The sequence below is a fragment of the Misgurnus anguillicaudatus genome, chromosome 23 (assembly GCF_027580225.2).
Source record: "Misgurnus anguillicaudatus chromosome 23, ASM2758022v2, whole genome shotgun sequence".
NCBI lineage: Eukaryota > Metazoa > Chordata > Actinopteri > Cypriniformes > Cobitidae > Misgurnus > Misgurnus anguillicaudatus.
This window is the reverse complement of record NC_073359.2, coordinates 25727544-25745909: the sequence shown is the minus strand read 5'-3', so window position 1 is coordinate 25745909 and position 18366 is coordinate 25727544. Positions and strand designations below refer to the sequence as shown.

The 18366-nt window shown below is 38.1% G+C and overlaps 2 protein-coding genes across 2 annotated transcripts in view; one reads left to right on the top strand and one right to left on the bottom strand.

Annotated features, from left to right (window-relative positions):
* cenpp (centromere protein P) overlaps window positions 1–18366 on the top strand; it is an 83146-nt gene that overhangs the window by 51541 nt on the left and 13239 nt on the right. The window lies entirely within an intron of this gene.
* ecm2 (extracellular matrix protein 2, female organ and adipocyte specific) lies at window positions 1069–17487 on the bottom strand. Its single transcript, XM_055218448.2, has 10 exons — window positions 17248–17487; window positions 13740–13989; window positions 11326–11514; window positions 8602–9294; window positions 8290–8405; window positions 5915–6050; window positions 5609–5766; window positions 4862–5001; window positions 3916–4242; window positions 1069–2725 (listed from the first exon to the last, which is right to left on the bottom strand). Exons 2-10 carry the CDS (start codon window positions 13978–13980, stop codon window positions 2557–2559), a joined length of 2169 nt encoding a protein of 722 aa, XP_055074423.2. The 5' UTR covers window positions 13981–13989; window positions 17248–17487; the 3' UTR covers window positions 1069–2556.

Below are 18366 nucleotides of genomic sequence, written 5' to 3'. Positions count from 1 at the left end.
TGTAAAACCCAGCACCCCTTATTTTGTCAGATATTTAGCTTAATGTGCTTGTGCTACATTCATTTTATTACCTAATGCACTGAAAGTTAAAGGGATAGTTCATTCAAACATAAAAATTCATTCATTTATTTACCTTCAAGTTGTTACAAACCTTTATAAATGTATTTGTTCTGCTGAACAGAAAGGAAAATATTTTGAGCAATGTTTCTAACCATTTGCAGTGTTTGGAGCACCATTGACTTCCATAGTATTTATTTTCCTACTATAGAAGTCAATGGTGCTCCTGCTTGTTTAAAAATATCTTCTTTTGTGTTTTACAAAACAATGAAATTTATTTCGTTTAAAAAGACTTTGCCAAGCAAAGCATCAGTGTCTAAATATCTACAGCATCAATTATATCAATTAGTCTTTGTACATTCATTTAAAGTCTTGTAGGACATTTCATCTAAAACTACATGTTGCATAATAACTTTTGCAGGCCCCGTGTGGCCCGTTTGCCCACAAATGTAACCTCTCCCCGTTCTCAGGGCAATACCGGTGGCGCCACACATGCCTGGTTTTGGCTTACGAATTTGGGGATGATGGAAGTTCCTCTTGTCTCATGGTTTGTTCGTACTCCTGAGCCTCGCTGGCCAGCATTCTTTCCGAAACGATAACCGACCTCAAACCAGTAAATGTTTGTGGTGTGTTGAGGCGGTGCAGTAAATTTTAAGGATGTAGACATCATTACAGTCGCTAAATGTGAGGGGGGAAAGGTGGAAATATGTGAATGTGTTTCAGGAAGAGCGAAACCGGTAATTTTCATTTCTATTCAACCATTAAACCTTCTCAGTTTCTCCTAAATAATGGAAATACAGAAATTGTCATTGTGATAAATAGGCTTCTTTTGTGAAAACGTAATGATATGTTCTCAACAAATTGAAAGACGTTTGGAAAGTTCGTTGTAGTTGTACAAACTTAAATACTTTTAGCTGGATTAACTGAGCGGGATTTTAACCAAATAAAATCTTCTTTATTTACAAGAAGAACGAAATTAATAGTTACGTAATAAAAACTTTTTTTTAAAGTATTTTATTGTAATTAAAGTTTTTTTAACTTGGTTTTGTCACTTTCCAGCAGATTTGGTTGTCCATAGTAAAAGTTATATCCTATATTTTTATAAGTCACAATAAAATCCACATGTCTATTTGATTCATGGAAGTCTGGCCAGATGATCTGCCATCACCCATTCCTTCAGTTTCTAGCGCTTTCTATCCTTCTAGGAAAATTTGATTAGTGAAATCAGTAAAAGCCCAGCTCAACCTCAGAGGAAGTTTTTGGTACATGTCCAGATCACTTTGGGTTTAATGCCATAAGATGTCTGAGATGGATCTCAGGAAACTGTGATGTCATGGTCAGATCATTTGCTGAGGACATTAATGTGTTTCAGTCTGCAGTACTTCTGCTGAACGTTTCCTGCAGATGTTTTATATGGAGATGATTTAAAAAAAAGAAATACAAATGACATTTATCTCTGTATTAAACGTCCCTTTTACCATGTGCATTGTGTAAACAGGCAAAATTTTTGATTTACAATATATGAACATAACCTTCTATCAATCACCATATACAGACAGACATATCAAATGTAATACTGTTATAAAATGAAAATAAGATACATCTCGATAAAGATTACGAAGTTATAGTCTGTTACTTTTCTCTCGAAATATTATACACTTGATATCCATGCATTCCCTTAAGACACCAACAAAATCGTGTTTAGACATGTGTTAACATCGACAAAACTGCTATGATCCCCTGAGCGGTGATCTTGCCTTATCATATCTTAAACATGTAAGCTTACAAAAGCTATAAAACAGGCTGGATGTAAATAAAATCTAATATAAAATGCCAGATTCAAAGCAAGAATATTCTCTTTTGGATGTACACTCACCTAAAGGATTATTAGGAACACCTGTTCAATTTCTCATTAATGCAATGGTGTAATGGTTTGGGGGATGTTTTCTTGGCACACCCTTAGTGCCAATTGGGCATTTTTTAAATGCCACGGCCTACCTGAGCATTGTTTCTGACCATGTCCATCCCTTTATGACCACCATGTACCCATCCTCTGATGGCTACTTCCAGCATTATAATGCACCATGTCCCAAAGCTCGAATAATTTCAAATTGGTTTCTTGAGTTCACTGTACTAAAATAGCCCCCACTGTCACCAGATCTCAACCCAATAGAGCTTCTTTGAGATGTGGTGGAACGAGAGCTTCCTGTTCTGGACGTGCATCCAAATCTCCATCAACTGCAAGATGCTATCCTATCAATATGGGCCAACATTTCTAAATAATGCTTTCAGCACCTTTTTAATCAATGCTACGTAGAATTAGGGCAGTTCTGAAGGCGAAAGGGGGTCAAACACAGTATTAGTATGGTGTTCCTAATAATCCTTTAGGTGAGTGTATATCAGTTCAATTTATGTTGATAGCTGCACATTTGACCAGAATCGAATTAGTGTTTTGTTTTCAGCCTTTGATGCTTTATAATCATCAGCACTAGTCATTAACTACTTAATCTTCTGAGGCTTCAAAACCACACTGGAATAAGACCGGACGCAGGAGAAAGCAGTAGGTGGAATTTTCCTCTGGTCAAGGAAGTTGTTCTCAAGGCGAAGGGCGACTAGATGGGAATCATCTTCGTTCAATGGGTCGCAGATGGCGTCTTCTGAAATATGCCTGTTGAATGATAAACAAACACATTTATGCCCGAAGTATAGGCAGTTTTTTTATTTGTACGCGATCGTACGCACACAGCCGAATGCACATCCTTGCAAACTATAGTTTATTCGACCCAAACGTGTACACAGACGTTCGGCGCATGCGCATTGCGACATATTGCAATGCATCTCCTGCGCTACATACTACATTCTCCTTTAGGAGAATGCGCGACTTGCACGTACAATTAAAAAATCTGTATGTGTTAACTCATCTGATGGCGAAAATTGCATCACGCGCACTGTACGCGGACACTCGCGTACGCGTAAAAAATTTACCATACTTCGGCCTTTAGGATCTTCTCCAGGCACTAGAAAATCAGTTTGTTAAATCTTTTTCTTGTAAAAAAATATCTAAACCTACTTGAAACTTTAGTAACAAAAATCTATTTATTATAGACGGTTTAATCGACGTACACTTGTTGATTCGGTTACGCGCCTGAACCGAAGTGAACTTCCGATCTGTATTTATTTACTGACTAGTGGCTAAACTGATCTCTGAAACAAATACCTTGGCGAAAATAAAAGTTAACTATAGACGAGGGGACACGACGAGCATGTATCACAACAGTTTGGCAGTCAGGCAAGAATTCAAGGAGCTGTAGTTAACATTGTATACATTAATTGTACACAGTAACGTTAGCTCAGTGATACGCGTTAGATATTATATACGAATGAAGGTAATTTACTTGTCATTTATTACTCTTGTTATCAGAAATAAACTACTGTAAAAGGACTCTGTTGTTATTGGTTCTACACTCTAATAAAAATTGGTGCTAAATAGCACTAAAATCTCGTCATCACAGGGGAACCATTTTTAGCACTATAAAACACCTATGAAGAACCATCCGGGGGTGATATAGCACCACTATAGCACCAGATATGGTTCTATATAGCACAATATGGTGCTACACAGGTACTACATAGGTGCTATATAGCACTCAAAATGGTTCCCCTATGATTACGAGCCAGTGAACCATTTTTTGGTGCTATTTAGTTTATGTGAAAGTCTACCGGAAGTTAAGTTCCCAAAAGCCGTTTGTTTATGTTGTTGAAACCGTCTATAAGCATAAATAAAACAAAATTTAATGAGATCTTTCATAAAACAAGCAAACACAATCTATCCAGACTATACTGAGGCTCCAAGCGTACCTTATTTTGTTGCTGTCGAGTCGTAGGAAGTGTAGCGTCGTCATCTCATTTATTCCAACAGGAATGGCCGTGAGCTGGTTATGGTCTAGACAAAGCTCTGTCATAGTGTTAAAAGACCCAAAGAATGACTCAGGTTCAATGGCGTCACCATCCAGTTTGTTGTAGGAGAGGTAGAGGTACTCCAGGCCGGGCTCCATGTGTGCAAACACGTATCCTGGAATGCGTTCAATCTGATTTCCAACCAGCACCAGATGAACCAATGACTTGGGCAAGAAAGATGGAACCAGATAGAAGTTGTTGTGCGAGAGATCTATGGATTCCAGATTCCTGTTAGAAATGCAGACAACAGTACAATAAGCATTCGTTTGTGTAGGCCTAAAGCTAAAGGTTACTTGAGTTTTGATCTTGAGTTGAAATTGAATGGAGGAATTTAGTAGTAATGAATTTGGAAGAATAATAGTGACATCTGGCATGTATTGCAGACGTTGGTTTAGTGACTGATTGAACAAGTAAGATTTTTGCACTTTTTGCATTGTTTCTTCTAGTAGATGTTTTGTAACATTGGTGTTTAGGAATAGGGTTGATCGGTCAGCGTTTTGTCACTGGTATTGCTTGCGGCAGAAGTTGAATAGTTCTCAACTTTTCAAGCGCCAATCAGAAGGCCTCATGCAAACAAGTGCAGATATTTATGCAAGACCGGAAAACAGAGGAGCATAAAAATGGAGGAAAGATTAATCATTGCGGTGGGTAACGCTTAAGCTACACCAGCAATCGCTAGTGCAACCAAACTGGCATCCATTGGCTGTCAAAACAAAAGACGCCTTTTTTGTGTTGTGGTCCACTGTCATTGGCTGTTGTCACTATGATGATTGCATCAGGGCTACGCTTCAGACACGCCCCCCATCAGGCTGATGCCCCGTGTGAATGTAGCATTACCGACACGCACCTGTGATTGATCCAGGCCAATGGTGCGATCCTTGACTCGTCTAGTTTATTGTGTCGTAGCACAACGACGTTGATGTTCATGCTGTTGTTAAACACTGTTTCGGAGATTTCTTCAATGAGGTTGTTTTCCATGTACAGCTCCTAAATGTCAAAGAGAGCGTGAAGTGGAACAAATGAACAAAAACGTTTGTTGCCTAACAATAAAATTAGCGACGCTTTAATCGAAGTTGTGCTGTTGGTTAGCCATAATTACTAATAGTTAGTTTATAGACCACAAACACACTTTAAATTTAACAAAATTGTAAGGTTACCCTACACTTGCTGGGTTATTTTTAACTCAAACTGGGTAAATATTGGACAGACACATGCTGGGTTTAAATATTAGCAGATGCATTGATTTAGACACAGCGCTCCATTACACCATCTTTCTCTAATATGATCTATAACTCTGCAGACTGAATGATTTGAGTTCAGGGATAGACAGTGGCAGTATGCCTGTCAATTTAGCATTCTCACAAGTGATAATAACATCAGACATCGTACAATCCGGAGGTAGCAGGGTGGTAACCCTCACGGGTCTCTCCTCAGCCCGCTCAAATTCCTCACTGTTTGGTTGTTGTTATGTAACCATGGTTTATAAAAATCCAGCAGTTTGATTAAAATTACCCAGCTTGGGTTAAAAATATCCCAGAGATTTTTAGAGGGTACTTCTTGATGTTTTTTTTACTTCAAGTGGTTCAAAGCTCACCTGTAGAGATGCAGGTAAGCCCTGAGGAATGGTACGGAAATGGTTACGGCTCAGTCGTAGGTAACTCAGCTCTTTAAGAGGCCTAAAGGCAAGCGGATTCACATTTCCTTCGCTGAGCAAGTTTCCTTCCATTTCCAACGTAACCAGACTACTAAGACCTGCCAGGAATTTCGAAGCAAGTTGTGTAAACATTTTTTTTCTTTGCTTAGGAACATTTTACGCTACTGTTAGTAGATTGAATGTCAGCATTGTTGCAAATACTTGAATCATACTAACAGTACTTTTAACCCTTTAAATCCGCTTCACCTTCAAAGCTGTTTTCTTCGATTTCCTTTAGATTGTTCTCGTTTATCTTCAGCTCCTGGAGTGTTGACGGTAGGTCGGAGGGAATCTGTTCCAGTAGGTTTCCATCCATGTACAAGCGAGTCAGGAATTTAAGACCCTTTAAAAAAATCGAATGAAATCACACATCATTAACGTTTAAAGCGGAAAAACGTTTACTATATACTTTTCAAATATATTTTTAAGAACATTTCCACTTTAGTTTTCTGGCAATGATTTTAGTACCAAATAGTTTAGGTCAAAAATGGTTCCTAGCTCTCACTGTGGCAGTACATCAGTAAACCATTGCACCTAAAGAGTTCATGTTAGTACCTCAGATGTACATATTGGTAATTTGGTACTAAAAACTGCATATTAGTATCTTAAAGGTACATATTAGGACCTTCTTAAAGGGAACCATTTTTTCTGACAAAAATATATCCTCATGGTTTGCAACCCTTAAATGAATATTCCATTTTCTTACAAAAAATACAGATAATTTACTCACCACAATGTCATCCAAAATGTTGATGTCTTTCTTTGTTCAGTCGAGAAGAAATTATGTTTTTTGAGGAAAACATTGCAGGATTTTTCTCATTTTAATGGACTTTAATAGACACCAACAATTAATACTTAACCCAACACTTAACAGTTTTTATCAACGGAGTTTCAAAGGACTATAAACAATCCCAAACGAGGCATAAGGGTCTTATCTAGCAAAACTATTGTCATTTTTGACAAGAAAAACAACAAATACCCACTTTTAAAGCACAACTTCTCGTTTAGATCCGGTCGTCATGCCCTAGCGTGACCCGACGCAATACGTCATCACGTCAAGAGGTCACAGAGGACGAACGCGAAACTCCGCCCCAGTGTTTACAAGTGGGGTGAAAGAGGACCGTTCCGACGTTGTTGTATGTCAACTGATACTAATTAATGTCTTTGTGTCAGTTTATTGTTTACAATGGTCCGCAAATGTGCGTTTTATATATGTAACACGTGACCTCCCTACGTCACTACGCATTTACGTTAGGTAGCGCTGGACCGGACCTAAACGAAAAGTTGTGGTTCAAAAGTGTATATTTGTCATTGTTCTTGTCAAAAATGACAATCGTTTTGCTAGATAAGACCCTTATACCTCGTTAGGGATTGTTTATAGTCCTTTGAAACTCCGTTGAAAAAAACTGTTAAGTGTTGAGTTAAGTATTAAATGTTGGTGTCTATTAAAGTCCATTAAAATGAGAAAAATCCTGCAATGTTTTCCTCAAAAAACATAATTTCTTCTGGACTGAACAAAGAAAGACATCAACATTTTGGATGACATTGTGGTGAGTAAATTATCTGGATTTTTCTTTTAAGAAAATGGAATATTCCTTTAAGGCAACTCTGTAATTTCTCAACAAGTAGTTGTTTATAATACATATGACATTTGCAACTATTTGCGATCTTTGTTAAATTGCATGTGATGCAGATATATGTTGTTGTTTTACAAACAAAAACCTTTTTAAACTTTATTAAAACATTTGTTTTTGAAAGTATAAAAGTACAATTAAATGGAAAACCATCTTTTATTTATCTTAACTGTTATGGAATTTAGTTTTGTTTGCATAAAAAGCAAGTATCAGGTTTTCGTGTTTGTGTTACAGTAGGATTTCTGTAAGAATCGCATGGCGTTATGAACAGGGCAAAGCTTTCAAGAAAAGGTCAAAGTAATTTAGCATTTACAGGCCTGCAGATGTTTTTGTATTCGTAATAACCAGCATAGAAGAAGTAGTTGCTTGTCTAAATAAACAGAAGTGCAAATGGAAGACTTGAAGTAATGTTCATAACTTCTGTGGAGTCAGAGGCGGGCATGGAAAGGGACATTATCTCATTTGGCAAAATTGTGTCTGATCTTAATAAGAGATCTGGCCACATGCAGTAATTCAGTTTTTAATTCTGTATAATTGTTTAGGTCATTTATACCATTGTGTTGTCTTTTATGTAACATTTATTTAGTGTTTTGAGCTCTAAGGTATATTTATACCAACTCCAGGGTGACTAAATGATATGATTCAAATTTACACACCAGATTTGTGACTTTCTTTGTAGGAAAATTTGTACAATAAACTTCCGCTATCCAGCAGTCTAAAAATTTAGGCCAAAAATGCAATTGCAGTTGAACCATACGTGTGGATTTCAAATATTGTTTTGTTTAAATAGCTGCATTTTGTGTTACAGTAAGGATGTAGGAAAATTTTGACAATTAAAATTTTACCTAGTCTCAATAAAATCTGTCCGATTTTTACAGTGTTACTAAGTAGTTCAGAGAGGAATGTTTATATGCATAGTGACGTAGTCTTTATTAAGTTTCAACGTACTTTAAATGTTTGTGGGTCGATGCCAGATGATGAGATCTTGTTTTTCCCCAAGTCGATCCACTCTAGGTTGGGAATGCCATTGAACGCTCCAGCAGGAATGGTTTTGATTTCATTGCCTGTAATTTCACGATGCATGACAAGATAGTAAAATCAATATAACTCTGATCTGTAATTAAAAAACCCTGACATTTTAAATGTTAGCAGATGCATTGATTTAAACAGTATTTCGTGCACAGGTCTTAAGTAATCAGTGCTCCATTACACCATCTTTCTCTTATATGACCTGTAACTCGGGTATGTGGTCTTTCTCACCCTGCAGATTGAGTGATTTGAGTTCGGGGATAGACAGTGGCGGTATGCCTGTCAATTTAGCATTTTCGCAAGTGATGATGACATCAGAGATCGTACAACCTGGAGGTAGCAAGGTGGTAACCCTCACGGGTTCCTCCTCGGCCCGCTCAAATTCCTCATCTGCTTCCGGTTCCTCCTCCCCTGGTTCAGTTGGTTCCTGGAGGGGTGGGAAAGGAAGTGGGCCTGATGCTGCTGTGGGTTGCGCTGATGGCATTTGGAAGACATCCCCCCTTAACCAGACGACTTCCTCTTCCTCAGCAGCTTCATCTCCTCTAAGCCCTTCTTGGGCACGTTCGGCTGCTTCCTCCAGAGCTCGCATCATCTCCCTCTGCTCCATCTCCATCTTACGAGCTCTCTCCTCTTCACTTCTTCGCTGTTCCTCCATCCTTCTTTTCCGCTCCTCGGCTGCCGCTTTTTCCTCCGCCGCTTCTCGCAGTCTCCGTTGCGCCTCTTCTTTATCTCTTGCAGCCTTCTCCTCCTTTAACTTCTTACGTCTCTCGGCTTCCTCTTTTTTCTCCTTCTTCCTTCGCTTGCGCTCAGCATCTTTTTTGCGAATACGCTCCTTCTCCTGGTTTTCTTTCTTGTCCGGCTTGGTTCGTAAAATTCTGTTATCAGGAACGGGATAGTCACCGGAAAACTCAGGAACGTCTACGACTGAGACAGTGGCAAGCATAAGACAAAAAGGAGGTCATAACTAAAAGGTCACATTTAAAGGACTAGTTCACCCCAAAATTAACATTTTCTCACCAGTTACTCACCATCATGTCATTTACTGTTAATAGTCATCAAAAGCAGGTGAGTAACACCTTAAAACTCTTTTTATGGGTGAACTGTTACTTTAAAACTCACATAACACACGGTGTTTCTATTAGGGTTGTGCCGATAGACGATAGTTGGCGATAGCTATTATTATCATCATAGTTTCACATTAGCATGTGCATTGCATGCTTTTCCTCACTTGAGAGGGTTTGTGGGCTTAACTTTGCACAAGAGAGCTTGTAACTTGCGCCGATTTCTTCTCGCATGCACCTGGACTTTAATGCGCGCATCTTGGACCCTTGCTCGGACCTGAATGCGTGCGGCATGGACTCCTCCTAGCATCTGAACTTTTAATGCGCGTGACGCAGACTCACATGAGCTTGTTGCGTTAATACGTGTGGCTCTGACATTTTCTTGCACTAAGAGGTTGATAGGTGTGTTTGTGAGTGTGTTGTTCCCGCTCCCTGGCACGCAGGAAATTTTAGAGCGTCTGGGTTTAAAGATGCGCTTAGATAAATGGCATCAGTTTTCGGTCATGAAACATGAGGTGTTGACCATAGAGTAAATCGGTTTATTTTTTGTCCACCAATCAAGTGACTTATATTGTGACATAAATAAGTAAAAAAATGAATAAATAAAAAAATGAGTAAACTATTGCCTCGCCCCGATACTATCGTGTATTGGCGATCTCACAGGCTGAAGATAGGACGATCTCAAAATGGGGCATATCGCCCGACACTAGTACCTATAGAGTAGTATTACATCCTTCATATATCCAAAGAGTCTTTAGTTTTATCAGATTTATAAGACAGATCAGCTTTACCGATTCTTTCCTAATAAACCCGAGCTCCTGGAGGTGTACCACGTGCGAAGTGAGTCACGAGCAAGCAATATGCACACCACATAATCCCGCTATCTCTGGATAAATTATGATTAACTACATTCGTGTCGTTTACATTATATGCACTCACGCGCCGATTGCCAACAAAACACAGATATTTGATGCAGTTTTACTTACCGCCTACGACTCGTATCCCAGTTGGGATCGCCCTATTTCAACGAAATCCAACGTTAAATAAACACAACTCCGCAGCTACCCCAGATAAACAAACTACATCCATTGTTTTCATAACCGTGGGTTCACACCAGCTGCGTTTGAGGCGTCAAAATTGCGTCTAGTTTGCCGCTTGAACATTTTGAGTTTACTCGCTTAATTCGTGCGTGAAAGCCGGGCGTGAAATTCTAGTCATCGAGACATTCACGCGGAAATTTGCATCATGGGAGGGCTTTCCATAGGCTTCTGCGACTCCACTCACTTCCTGTAATCACGTCACTACTAGAGCAAGCTCCTGATTGGTTAACGCGGCGCGTTTTTCCGCCAAAGTTTAAATTTTCCAACTCGCGTGTTTGCCGCGTGAATTAGGCGGAATCGCGTCTATCGCGCCACGCTAAACACCTCATTCGCACCGCGAGACCTGCACACGCTCATCCACGCGTCTTTACATTGACTTAACATTGATCTGAACGCAGCATAAGGCTGGGTTTTTGGGGAGCTGCAAAAGCTTAAATTTCCCTTTCAAACAACAACCCACTTATCTGGTGACGTTGAGGTCATGTCAGCTCTTGGTTGGTGTGTGCGTGCGTGCCCATATAAGGACTTCCACTGTACTTCCTGCATTAAAATTGCCCGTAAAAGTAATAGAGCAAGATTGTTACGTATAAATCTTTCATGTTCGAAAAAACTTTCAGAAACAGAAATACTTTTTGACACTTTGCCTATGTTTAGTATGAGGACTCGAACTATTAAACAGTGTTTATAAGTCAGAATGCATGAAATAGCTACCCCCCCCCCCAAATAAAATGAATTGTGATGATGATGATGCAAATGATGAATATTGTTGTGACTTCACTTTTCTTTATCCAAACCTGGTTGTATGCAAATTGGACAGCACTCTCCCATTGGTTGAAATTTAAGTTGGCACTGCAGGGCAGGACACTTTATTTGGTCACAGACGACCTCTCCACTGGAGCACAGGCAAGTCACACAGGGTTTAGGTGACCACACCGTTTTATCGAACATGGTGATGCCCCTAAAAACACAATGCTCTGACTTTCCTGAAATTAAAGATAAAACAGAAGAGTAAAATTCATTTTTTTTAAACTACTTACTTAATACTCAAATTTATTTTACTGTCATACAGAAAACATACTTTAACATTAGTGGCTTATCATAAGGGATTCATCATTGGATGATTACAAATACTTTATACAAATACAAATCAAAATTTTTTTAAAGACATTTTTTCAAAATTGCATTCTTTGTAAATCGAACCATGATATTGGCTTTATTAGTTTTGCAAATTGAGCTGCAAGAGATCAGGATGAGAGATCTTGTATGACCCCCAAGGGGGTTATTTTGGGGTAATGTGTTATTCCATCACTACGCGGCTGCTTACAAAATAATTTATTTATTAATGAGAGTGAGGAAAAGAGATCGCAAAGTAATACTACACATATGACACTAACACAGCTATGTAAAAATGTTGTGAAATTCCTATCCTGTACAAAGATCATAGTAGTCATGCTATAGTAATACAGTACAGATTGAGTGTACTCGAAAACTGCATTTTTTTCCTTTAGGTTTTATGGGGACTTACTGACCACATCTGTGCTTTTATGCACTTATTTCGTTAAATTGATTTTTATTTGTATAAATTACAGATGGCTTTTTATTCCTCTCTACTCTATGGTTTCCATCTGTATTTTTTAACTATTTAAAGGTGCTTATCCTGCGATGCAGGCGGATGTTTGTGTTTGGCTGAATTACAGGGTGTAATCCTGTGGTCGGTATTCTGACCCCAGCATCACCACCCTGGCCAGATCGGTCATGTACCAAACCATGTCCACTAACCACTCTGCTCTTAAACTCTTTGGGAAGGCAGCATTCATTTATAAAGTGAATGCATTTGTGATATGTACATTAATCATTTTAACTCTATCCTCTTTATATTATAAATGGGAAAAATTACTGCTACAATAATGTTGGAATAAAGCCAAAGATTTGAAAGCAGAAGTGTGAAGGCTGTACACTTTCGGAAATAAAGGTACAAAAAGTGTCACTGGTATGTATACCCTTTTAAAAAGGGTCTTAGTATGTATCATTGAGGTACATACATACATCAGTAAAATCTTATGGCGGTACTTTCGAAAAACAGTGTTTTATTATCTGGCCCCATTACCGTTTTTAGTAAATGTGCCTTTTATTGTAACTAGAGATGCACAGATATGAAATTTTTCACTGATACCAATTATTCAAACTGATATCTGCCGATAAGGATAGTTTGGTGGTTATGAAAACTTGCATTAACAAAATTCTGAGTATTACATTTTCTGAATGGTTTTTATTCATATAATGACCATTAATATTTAACATTAAAGGTGCAGTTTGTACATTTTAGCAGCATCTAGTGGTGAGATTGTGAATTGCAACCAACGGCTCAGTCCACTGCTCACCCCTAGCGTTTGAAACGTATAAAGAAGCTACGGTAGCCGCCACCGGAAAAATATGTCATCGACGGAGACAACTTAGTAATAAAAAAGTTTGTGCGTTATGGGCTTCTGTAGAAACATGGGGCACAAAATGGCGACTTCCACGTCAGGGGACCCTTGGTGTATGTAGATAAAAATTTCTTATTCTAAGGTAATAAAAACATAACGGTTCATTCTAAAAAGGTCTTTAAACAACCCTAGTTTTGTATATCATTTTGCATTCCTGTCAAGAGATCCTTTTAAAAATTACACACTGCACCTTTAAACTAGTGTTTTTAATTTTCTATACACAGAGCTCAAATGTATTTCATTTTCCCGTTCTCTTTTGATTAAGACGATATGTGGACCATTACTATTGTCTGTTTTTAAACAATCGACCGATAGTGCAAAAATTGGCTTTTATCGTTCTATACCGATTATTTGCCGATATATCGGTGCATCTTTAATTGTAACCATGATTTTAGTTTAATTAGTCAATGGAGAGTAACTTTAAACACTAAACATTCCTTTAAAGCTTTGACTGTCAATGTTGGATTTTGAGCCCTTGTTCAACATGTAAATGAGAGCGGATATTTTCACAAAATCTGCTGTTTCTTATTTTCTTTCATTTATACGACATATCATCTGTTCCAAACACATGGCCATCTGGTTATTTTCATTCCCTCGCAGTCCCTCCTTATCTCCAACATATTCTCATGGCCACATCATAAACCATCTTAACTCCATTAGACAATCCAAGAGCAATTCTTTCAAAAATGGAAAATCCAAACACCTGTAAGTTACGTACTAACCTGGCATCACTTCGTAACTTAGCTGCGGCTCCTTTGTGTTCATGTAAGACCCAGTGTTTATGGATCCAACTTTTCCATTACTTTCCGGCGTTCCACCATGTTGAAAAGAAGTCTGTTTCCTCGCTCTTTTTGGTCCAACACCTCGTTTTCTACCTTGCGCCTGGGGTCGTCCCTGATCTTTCGCAAGGCTGAAGGTCAGGCAAACGAATAGTGAAAACGCCAGGATCAGAATTAGTCTCATGGCTGAAACCTGTCGAATAAAACAGAGCGAGATCTCAGACTTCCTCATATAACTCTGATAATGTATGCTTTCTGCTCGTACATTTACATAATGATAAGTTACGGCAGGTGATCCACTGGCCCCTAATAGTTTGACCTTGAAGAGCCAGACACCTGTGGGGGAATAGTGACACCTTTACTGTAACATAGTAAAACTGTTATTTAGGTGCGTGATGGGTGCTATTTAGACGACTGCAGGAGGGTTTAATAAGAATAGACTGTGGGTCTCAAAATGCCAGGTTCAAAGAAAGTTTCAGATAAGGGTGGTGGAGGAACATCAATAAATCTGTTTTTATGATACATTATCAGTATTTTCAAAACTACACTGCAAGATTTACTTGCATAGTTTTGTCTTGTTTTTAGGACAAATATCTAAAAATTCTTGGGCAAAATGACATTTAAAGGACAAGTTCGGCATTTCACACTCAAAGGCCTGTTTTCAGATTGTTTATGATGAAATAGAACGGTTTTGACTGAAATTTTGACATATGCGGCTGCCCCGAGAATTTTCAGGTATTTGTTGTTTCACCTCTCACCTCTACAATGGGTGTATAGGTGCACTGGAACAATCCTTCCTAAAATGCATTAAACTTTCATTTACAAAGACGTGAAACTCACCGAGTGGTCAGGGGTGTTCACTGATATGCTCACACAAAAATCGCTGCAAAAGATGCTTTCCAACAGCTGTTTTAGCATTCGTTGTAAACTTGTGGACCTATTTTTCCAAACGCCTCACACCCGTATATTTTTTCGTTGAGAGCTTGAATAATAGACACTCCAGCCCAGTTGGTGGCGATAATCCACCTTTGCCAATTGCAAGAATACAAACGGGTTACCGGCGCGAAGTAATACTGTACCTCACAGCACATCTAATACAAGTCAATGGAGTTGGACAAAAACTATGATAAAACCTGTTGGAAAGCATCTTTTGCAGCGATTTTTGTGTGAACATATCAGTGAACACCCCTGACCACTCGGTAAGTTTCACGTCTTTGTAAATGAAAGTTTAATGCATTTTAGGAAGGATTGTTCCTGTGCACCCACAAAACCATTGAGGTGAAACACCCGAAAATTCTCAGGACAGCCCCACACGTCCAAATCTCAGTCAAAATCGCTCCACCTCATCACAAACAATCTGAAAACAGGGCTCCAAGTGCAAAACACCGAACCCGTCCCTCAAGAACATAAGTCTAGTTTTTAGACAAAAAAAATCACATTCAAGTGAATTTGTGCTTAAAGCAAAGCAAATAAAATCTGCCAATGGGGTAAGAAACAAAATCATAAAAGTTTACTTTTTTCTTAAACACCCATTGGCATTGTTCATTTAAATTTGATATCCTTTGTCCAAAAACCTGACTTATTTTCCTAGGTAATTTTGCTCATCAAGAAAATGCATCTCGATTTAAGAATTTGTAGATACTAACAAAACAAGACAAAAATACTAAGTCAGAAAGTTATTTTTTGCAGTGTAGTTCGCTCACTGCAAAAAATGATTTTCAAGAAAAACATTTCTTAGTATTTTTGTCTTGTTTTCAGTAAAAATATCAAAAAATTCTTAAATAAGAATGGTTTTTCTTGATGAGCAAAATGACCCAAGAAAATAAGTCTAGTTTTTAGACCAAAAATATTAAATGTAAGTGATTTTGTGCATAAAACAAGCAATGGGGTAAGCAAAAAATCTTGAATTTTTTTCTTAAACACTAAATTCAAGAAAAATTGCTTACCCCATTGGCAGATTTTTTTGCTTGTTTTATGCACAAAATCACTTACATTTGACATTTTAGTCTAAAAACTAGACTTATTTGTTTGGGCCGTTCTGCTCATCAAGAAAAAGCATCCCATTCAAGAACTTCTAGATATTTTTACTGAAAAAAAAAAAAATACCAAAAATAAATTTTTGAAAATAAGTTTTGCAGTGCTACTCTTTGATAAGGTGAAAAATTCAACAAAGTGAGTAAAAAAATTCATATTTATAAATGTATAATGATTAGGGGTGGTACCCTTTCAAAAAGTACATCTATGTACCTAAATGGTGCATATTCGTACATCAAAAGTACATTTTGGTACCTTAAAGATGCATATCTACACTGCAAAAAAAATATTTTCAAGAAAAAAATTCTTAGTACTTTTGTCCTGCTTTCAGCAAAAACATCCAAAATATTTTCCAATTAAGATGCTTTTTCTTGATGAGCAAAACGACCCAAGAAAACAAGTCTTGTTTTTAGTCCAAATATATCAAATTTAAGTGATTTTGTGCATAAAACAAGCAAAAAAATGGGGTAAGCTAATTTTTCTTGAATTAAGTGTTTAAGAAAAATTTTCAAGATTTTTTGCTTACCCCACGGTGAGCAGTTTTTTTTGCTTGCTTTATGCACAAAATCACCCAAATCGATATATTTGCAGTGTATTAAGACATTTTTAAAAGGTACCATCCAAGTGACAGCTTTTGTACATGATGTATGGATTGCATAAACATTTCAGTGCATCATTTTTATGTGAAACTTTCTTATAACATGCTGTCTTTTTGCACAAATATGACACTCGAGACTGGCACGTCACAAAGTGACCAAAATCATCTCAAAAGGAAAGCCAGACCAGAAAAGGAAAAAATGACAACACGCATTACCCAGATTTACAGTAAGAGAAACAAGAACAGATTTAAACAGATGTGCAACCCTGATATGTGTACAGGGGGCGTCTGCAAACCTCAATCCGACCCTCGGGCAATCTCATACGGTTAGCATTAAATCAGAGAAAAAACAGAAAAGAGGGGGAAAGAGGTGGAAACAAGTTTTAATTAAACTTTTAGGATGACCAGGCTCAGATGGAAAGAATCCATAAGACCCAGAGCTTACAGAGAGAAAGAGGGGAGGGGGTGTATAAAAATATACTGCCGTGAATAAAAACATCCAAGAGGGGCGTGCATGATATAGGGTCTCCCTGTAATGTAAACCAGCTACAGTAAAACACTAAGCACATCGACAGCCCTACAGCTGTAGTCTGGTTCCTCAACAACGGGGTAGACACGTTTCCTTCTCATTTTTTAAACAAAGAACCGTTGCATATCTCCGAACAGCATGCAGAGAAACAATTTACACCATACTCCCATAAAAAAGTGACATGCACCCCGCAGATGGGGAAAAGTAATCACAATTAGCGTTTTACAAAAGTTTTACGACATTACCGAGGGCGAGAGTTTTAGGAGAGGAGAAAGTCATTTGTACGTTACCACTGGTTTCAGGCGGTTTTGTGAGGCCAAATATTTCCGCAAGCACTGTGGGATTTGCCAGCGACGCAAGAAGTGTGTGCGTCTCCGCTCTGCAAGAACGCTGATAAATGTCAAAACCAGACAAGAGGCTGCTCTAGCGTTCAGTCTGGGCTCGCTCAGGCAAACCTCTCCGGTTAGGTGTCTGAAAGTCACAGACAAATGAGGGTCCTGAAGAGATACTGCCTCTCTCAGGAGAAAGAACTGAGTGATTTTGTGTGTCCTAATTACTAGTTACTTTGTATGCAACAAAAGAAGCCGAATCTGGCTTGTCATTACCTTCTCTGTGAAAACATTGTGCAAGGACAGAAATCAGGGTGTAAATGGGCACATTACAAGCCCTTAGACTTGAATACGCTGATCATATGCTGGACTGGTTTTTCAGACTCCATTGGTTCCCCCCTCAACTATCCAATGAGACGGCCCTGTATCTCGTTTCAGAGGGTGGAAACATCGAGCTGAAATGATGGATCTCAGCTGTTTCCCCCTCCAGTTTTGCATACAGATGTGTCGTATACCTGGTTAAGAAGTTTTTACTTGTTAGATATTAGCTAATATTAGGTTTATATAATGATTTTCTCAGATTGATCTCATGTTAAACAGTGAAAAAGGAATGTACTTTTATGGAATGTACTGCAAAGCTTCAAATGGCCTGATATGACATCATGTGTTTCTGAAAAGGTGCTGACAAACCAGCAGATGGACTGTAATGCAGAGCAGAGTTTAACAGATTCAGATTAAACAAATCTCGGACAATTGATTGCATGTTAAAAAAAACACATTGTGATAATATAAATTGTCTTTCTAATGAATGTAACTCAAAACAATGCTTCAATACAGTTTTAAGTTCATATCCAAACATAGTGCATTGATCTTTCTTTTCAACATTTATGGCTAAAACAAATCGTATACTTTCCCCCCCTTATTTTCTAACCTGAGTCTTAAGTTCCTACCCTGATTTCATATAATACATATCGTGCATTCAATCCGAGTATTCAATCTGCAATCATATAAAATATTTTTCTCATTAATCTTCACTTCTACTTTTAAAATACTCTATAATAACAAAGTAAAAAATAGAAT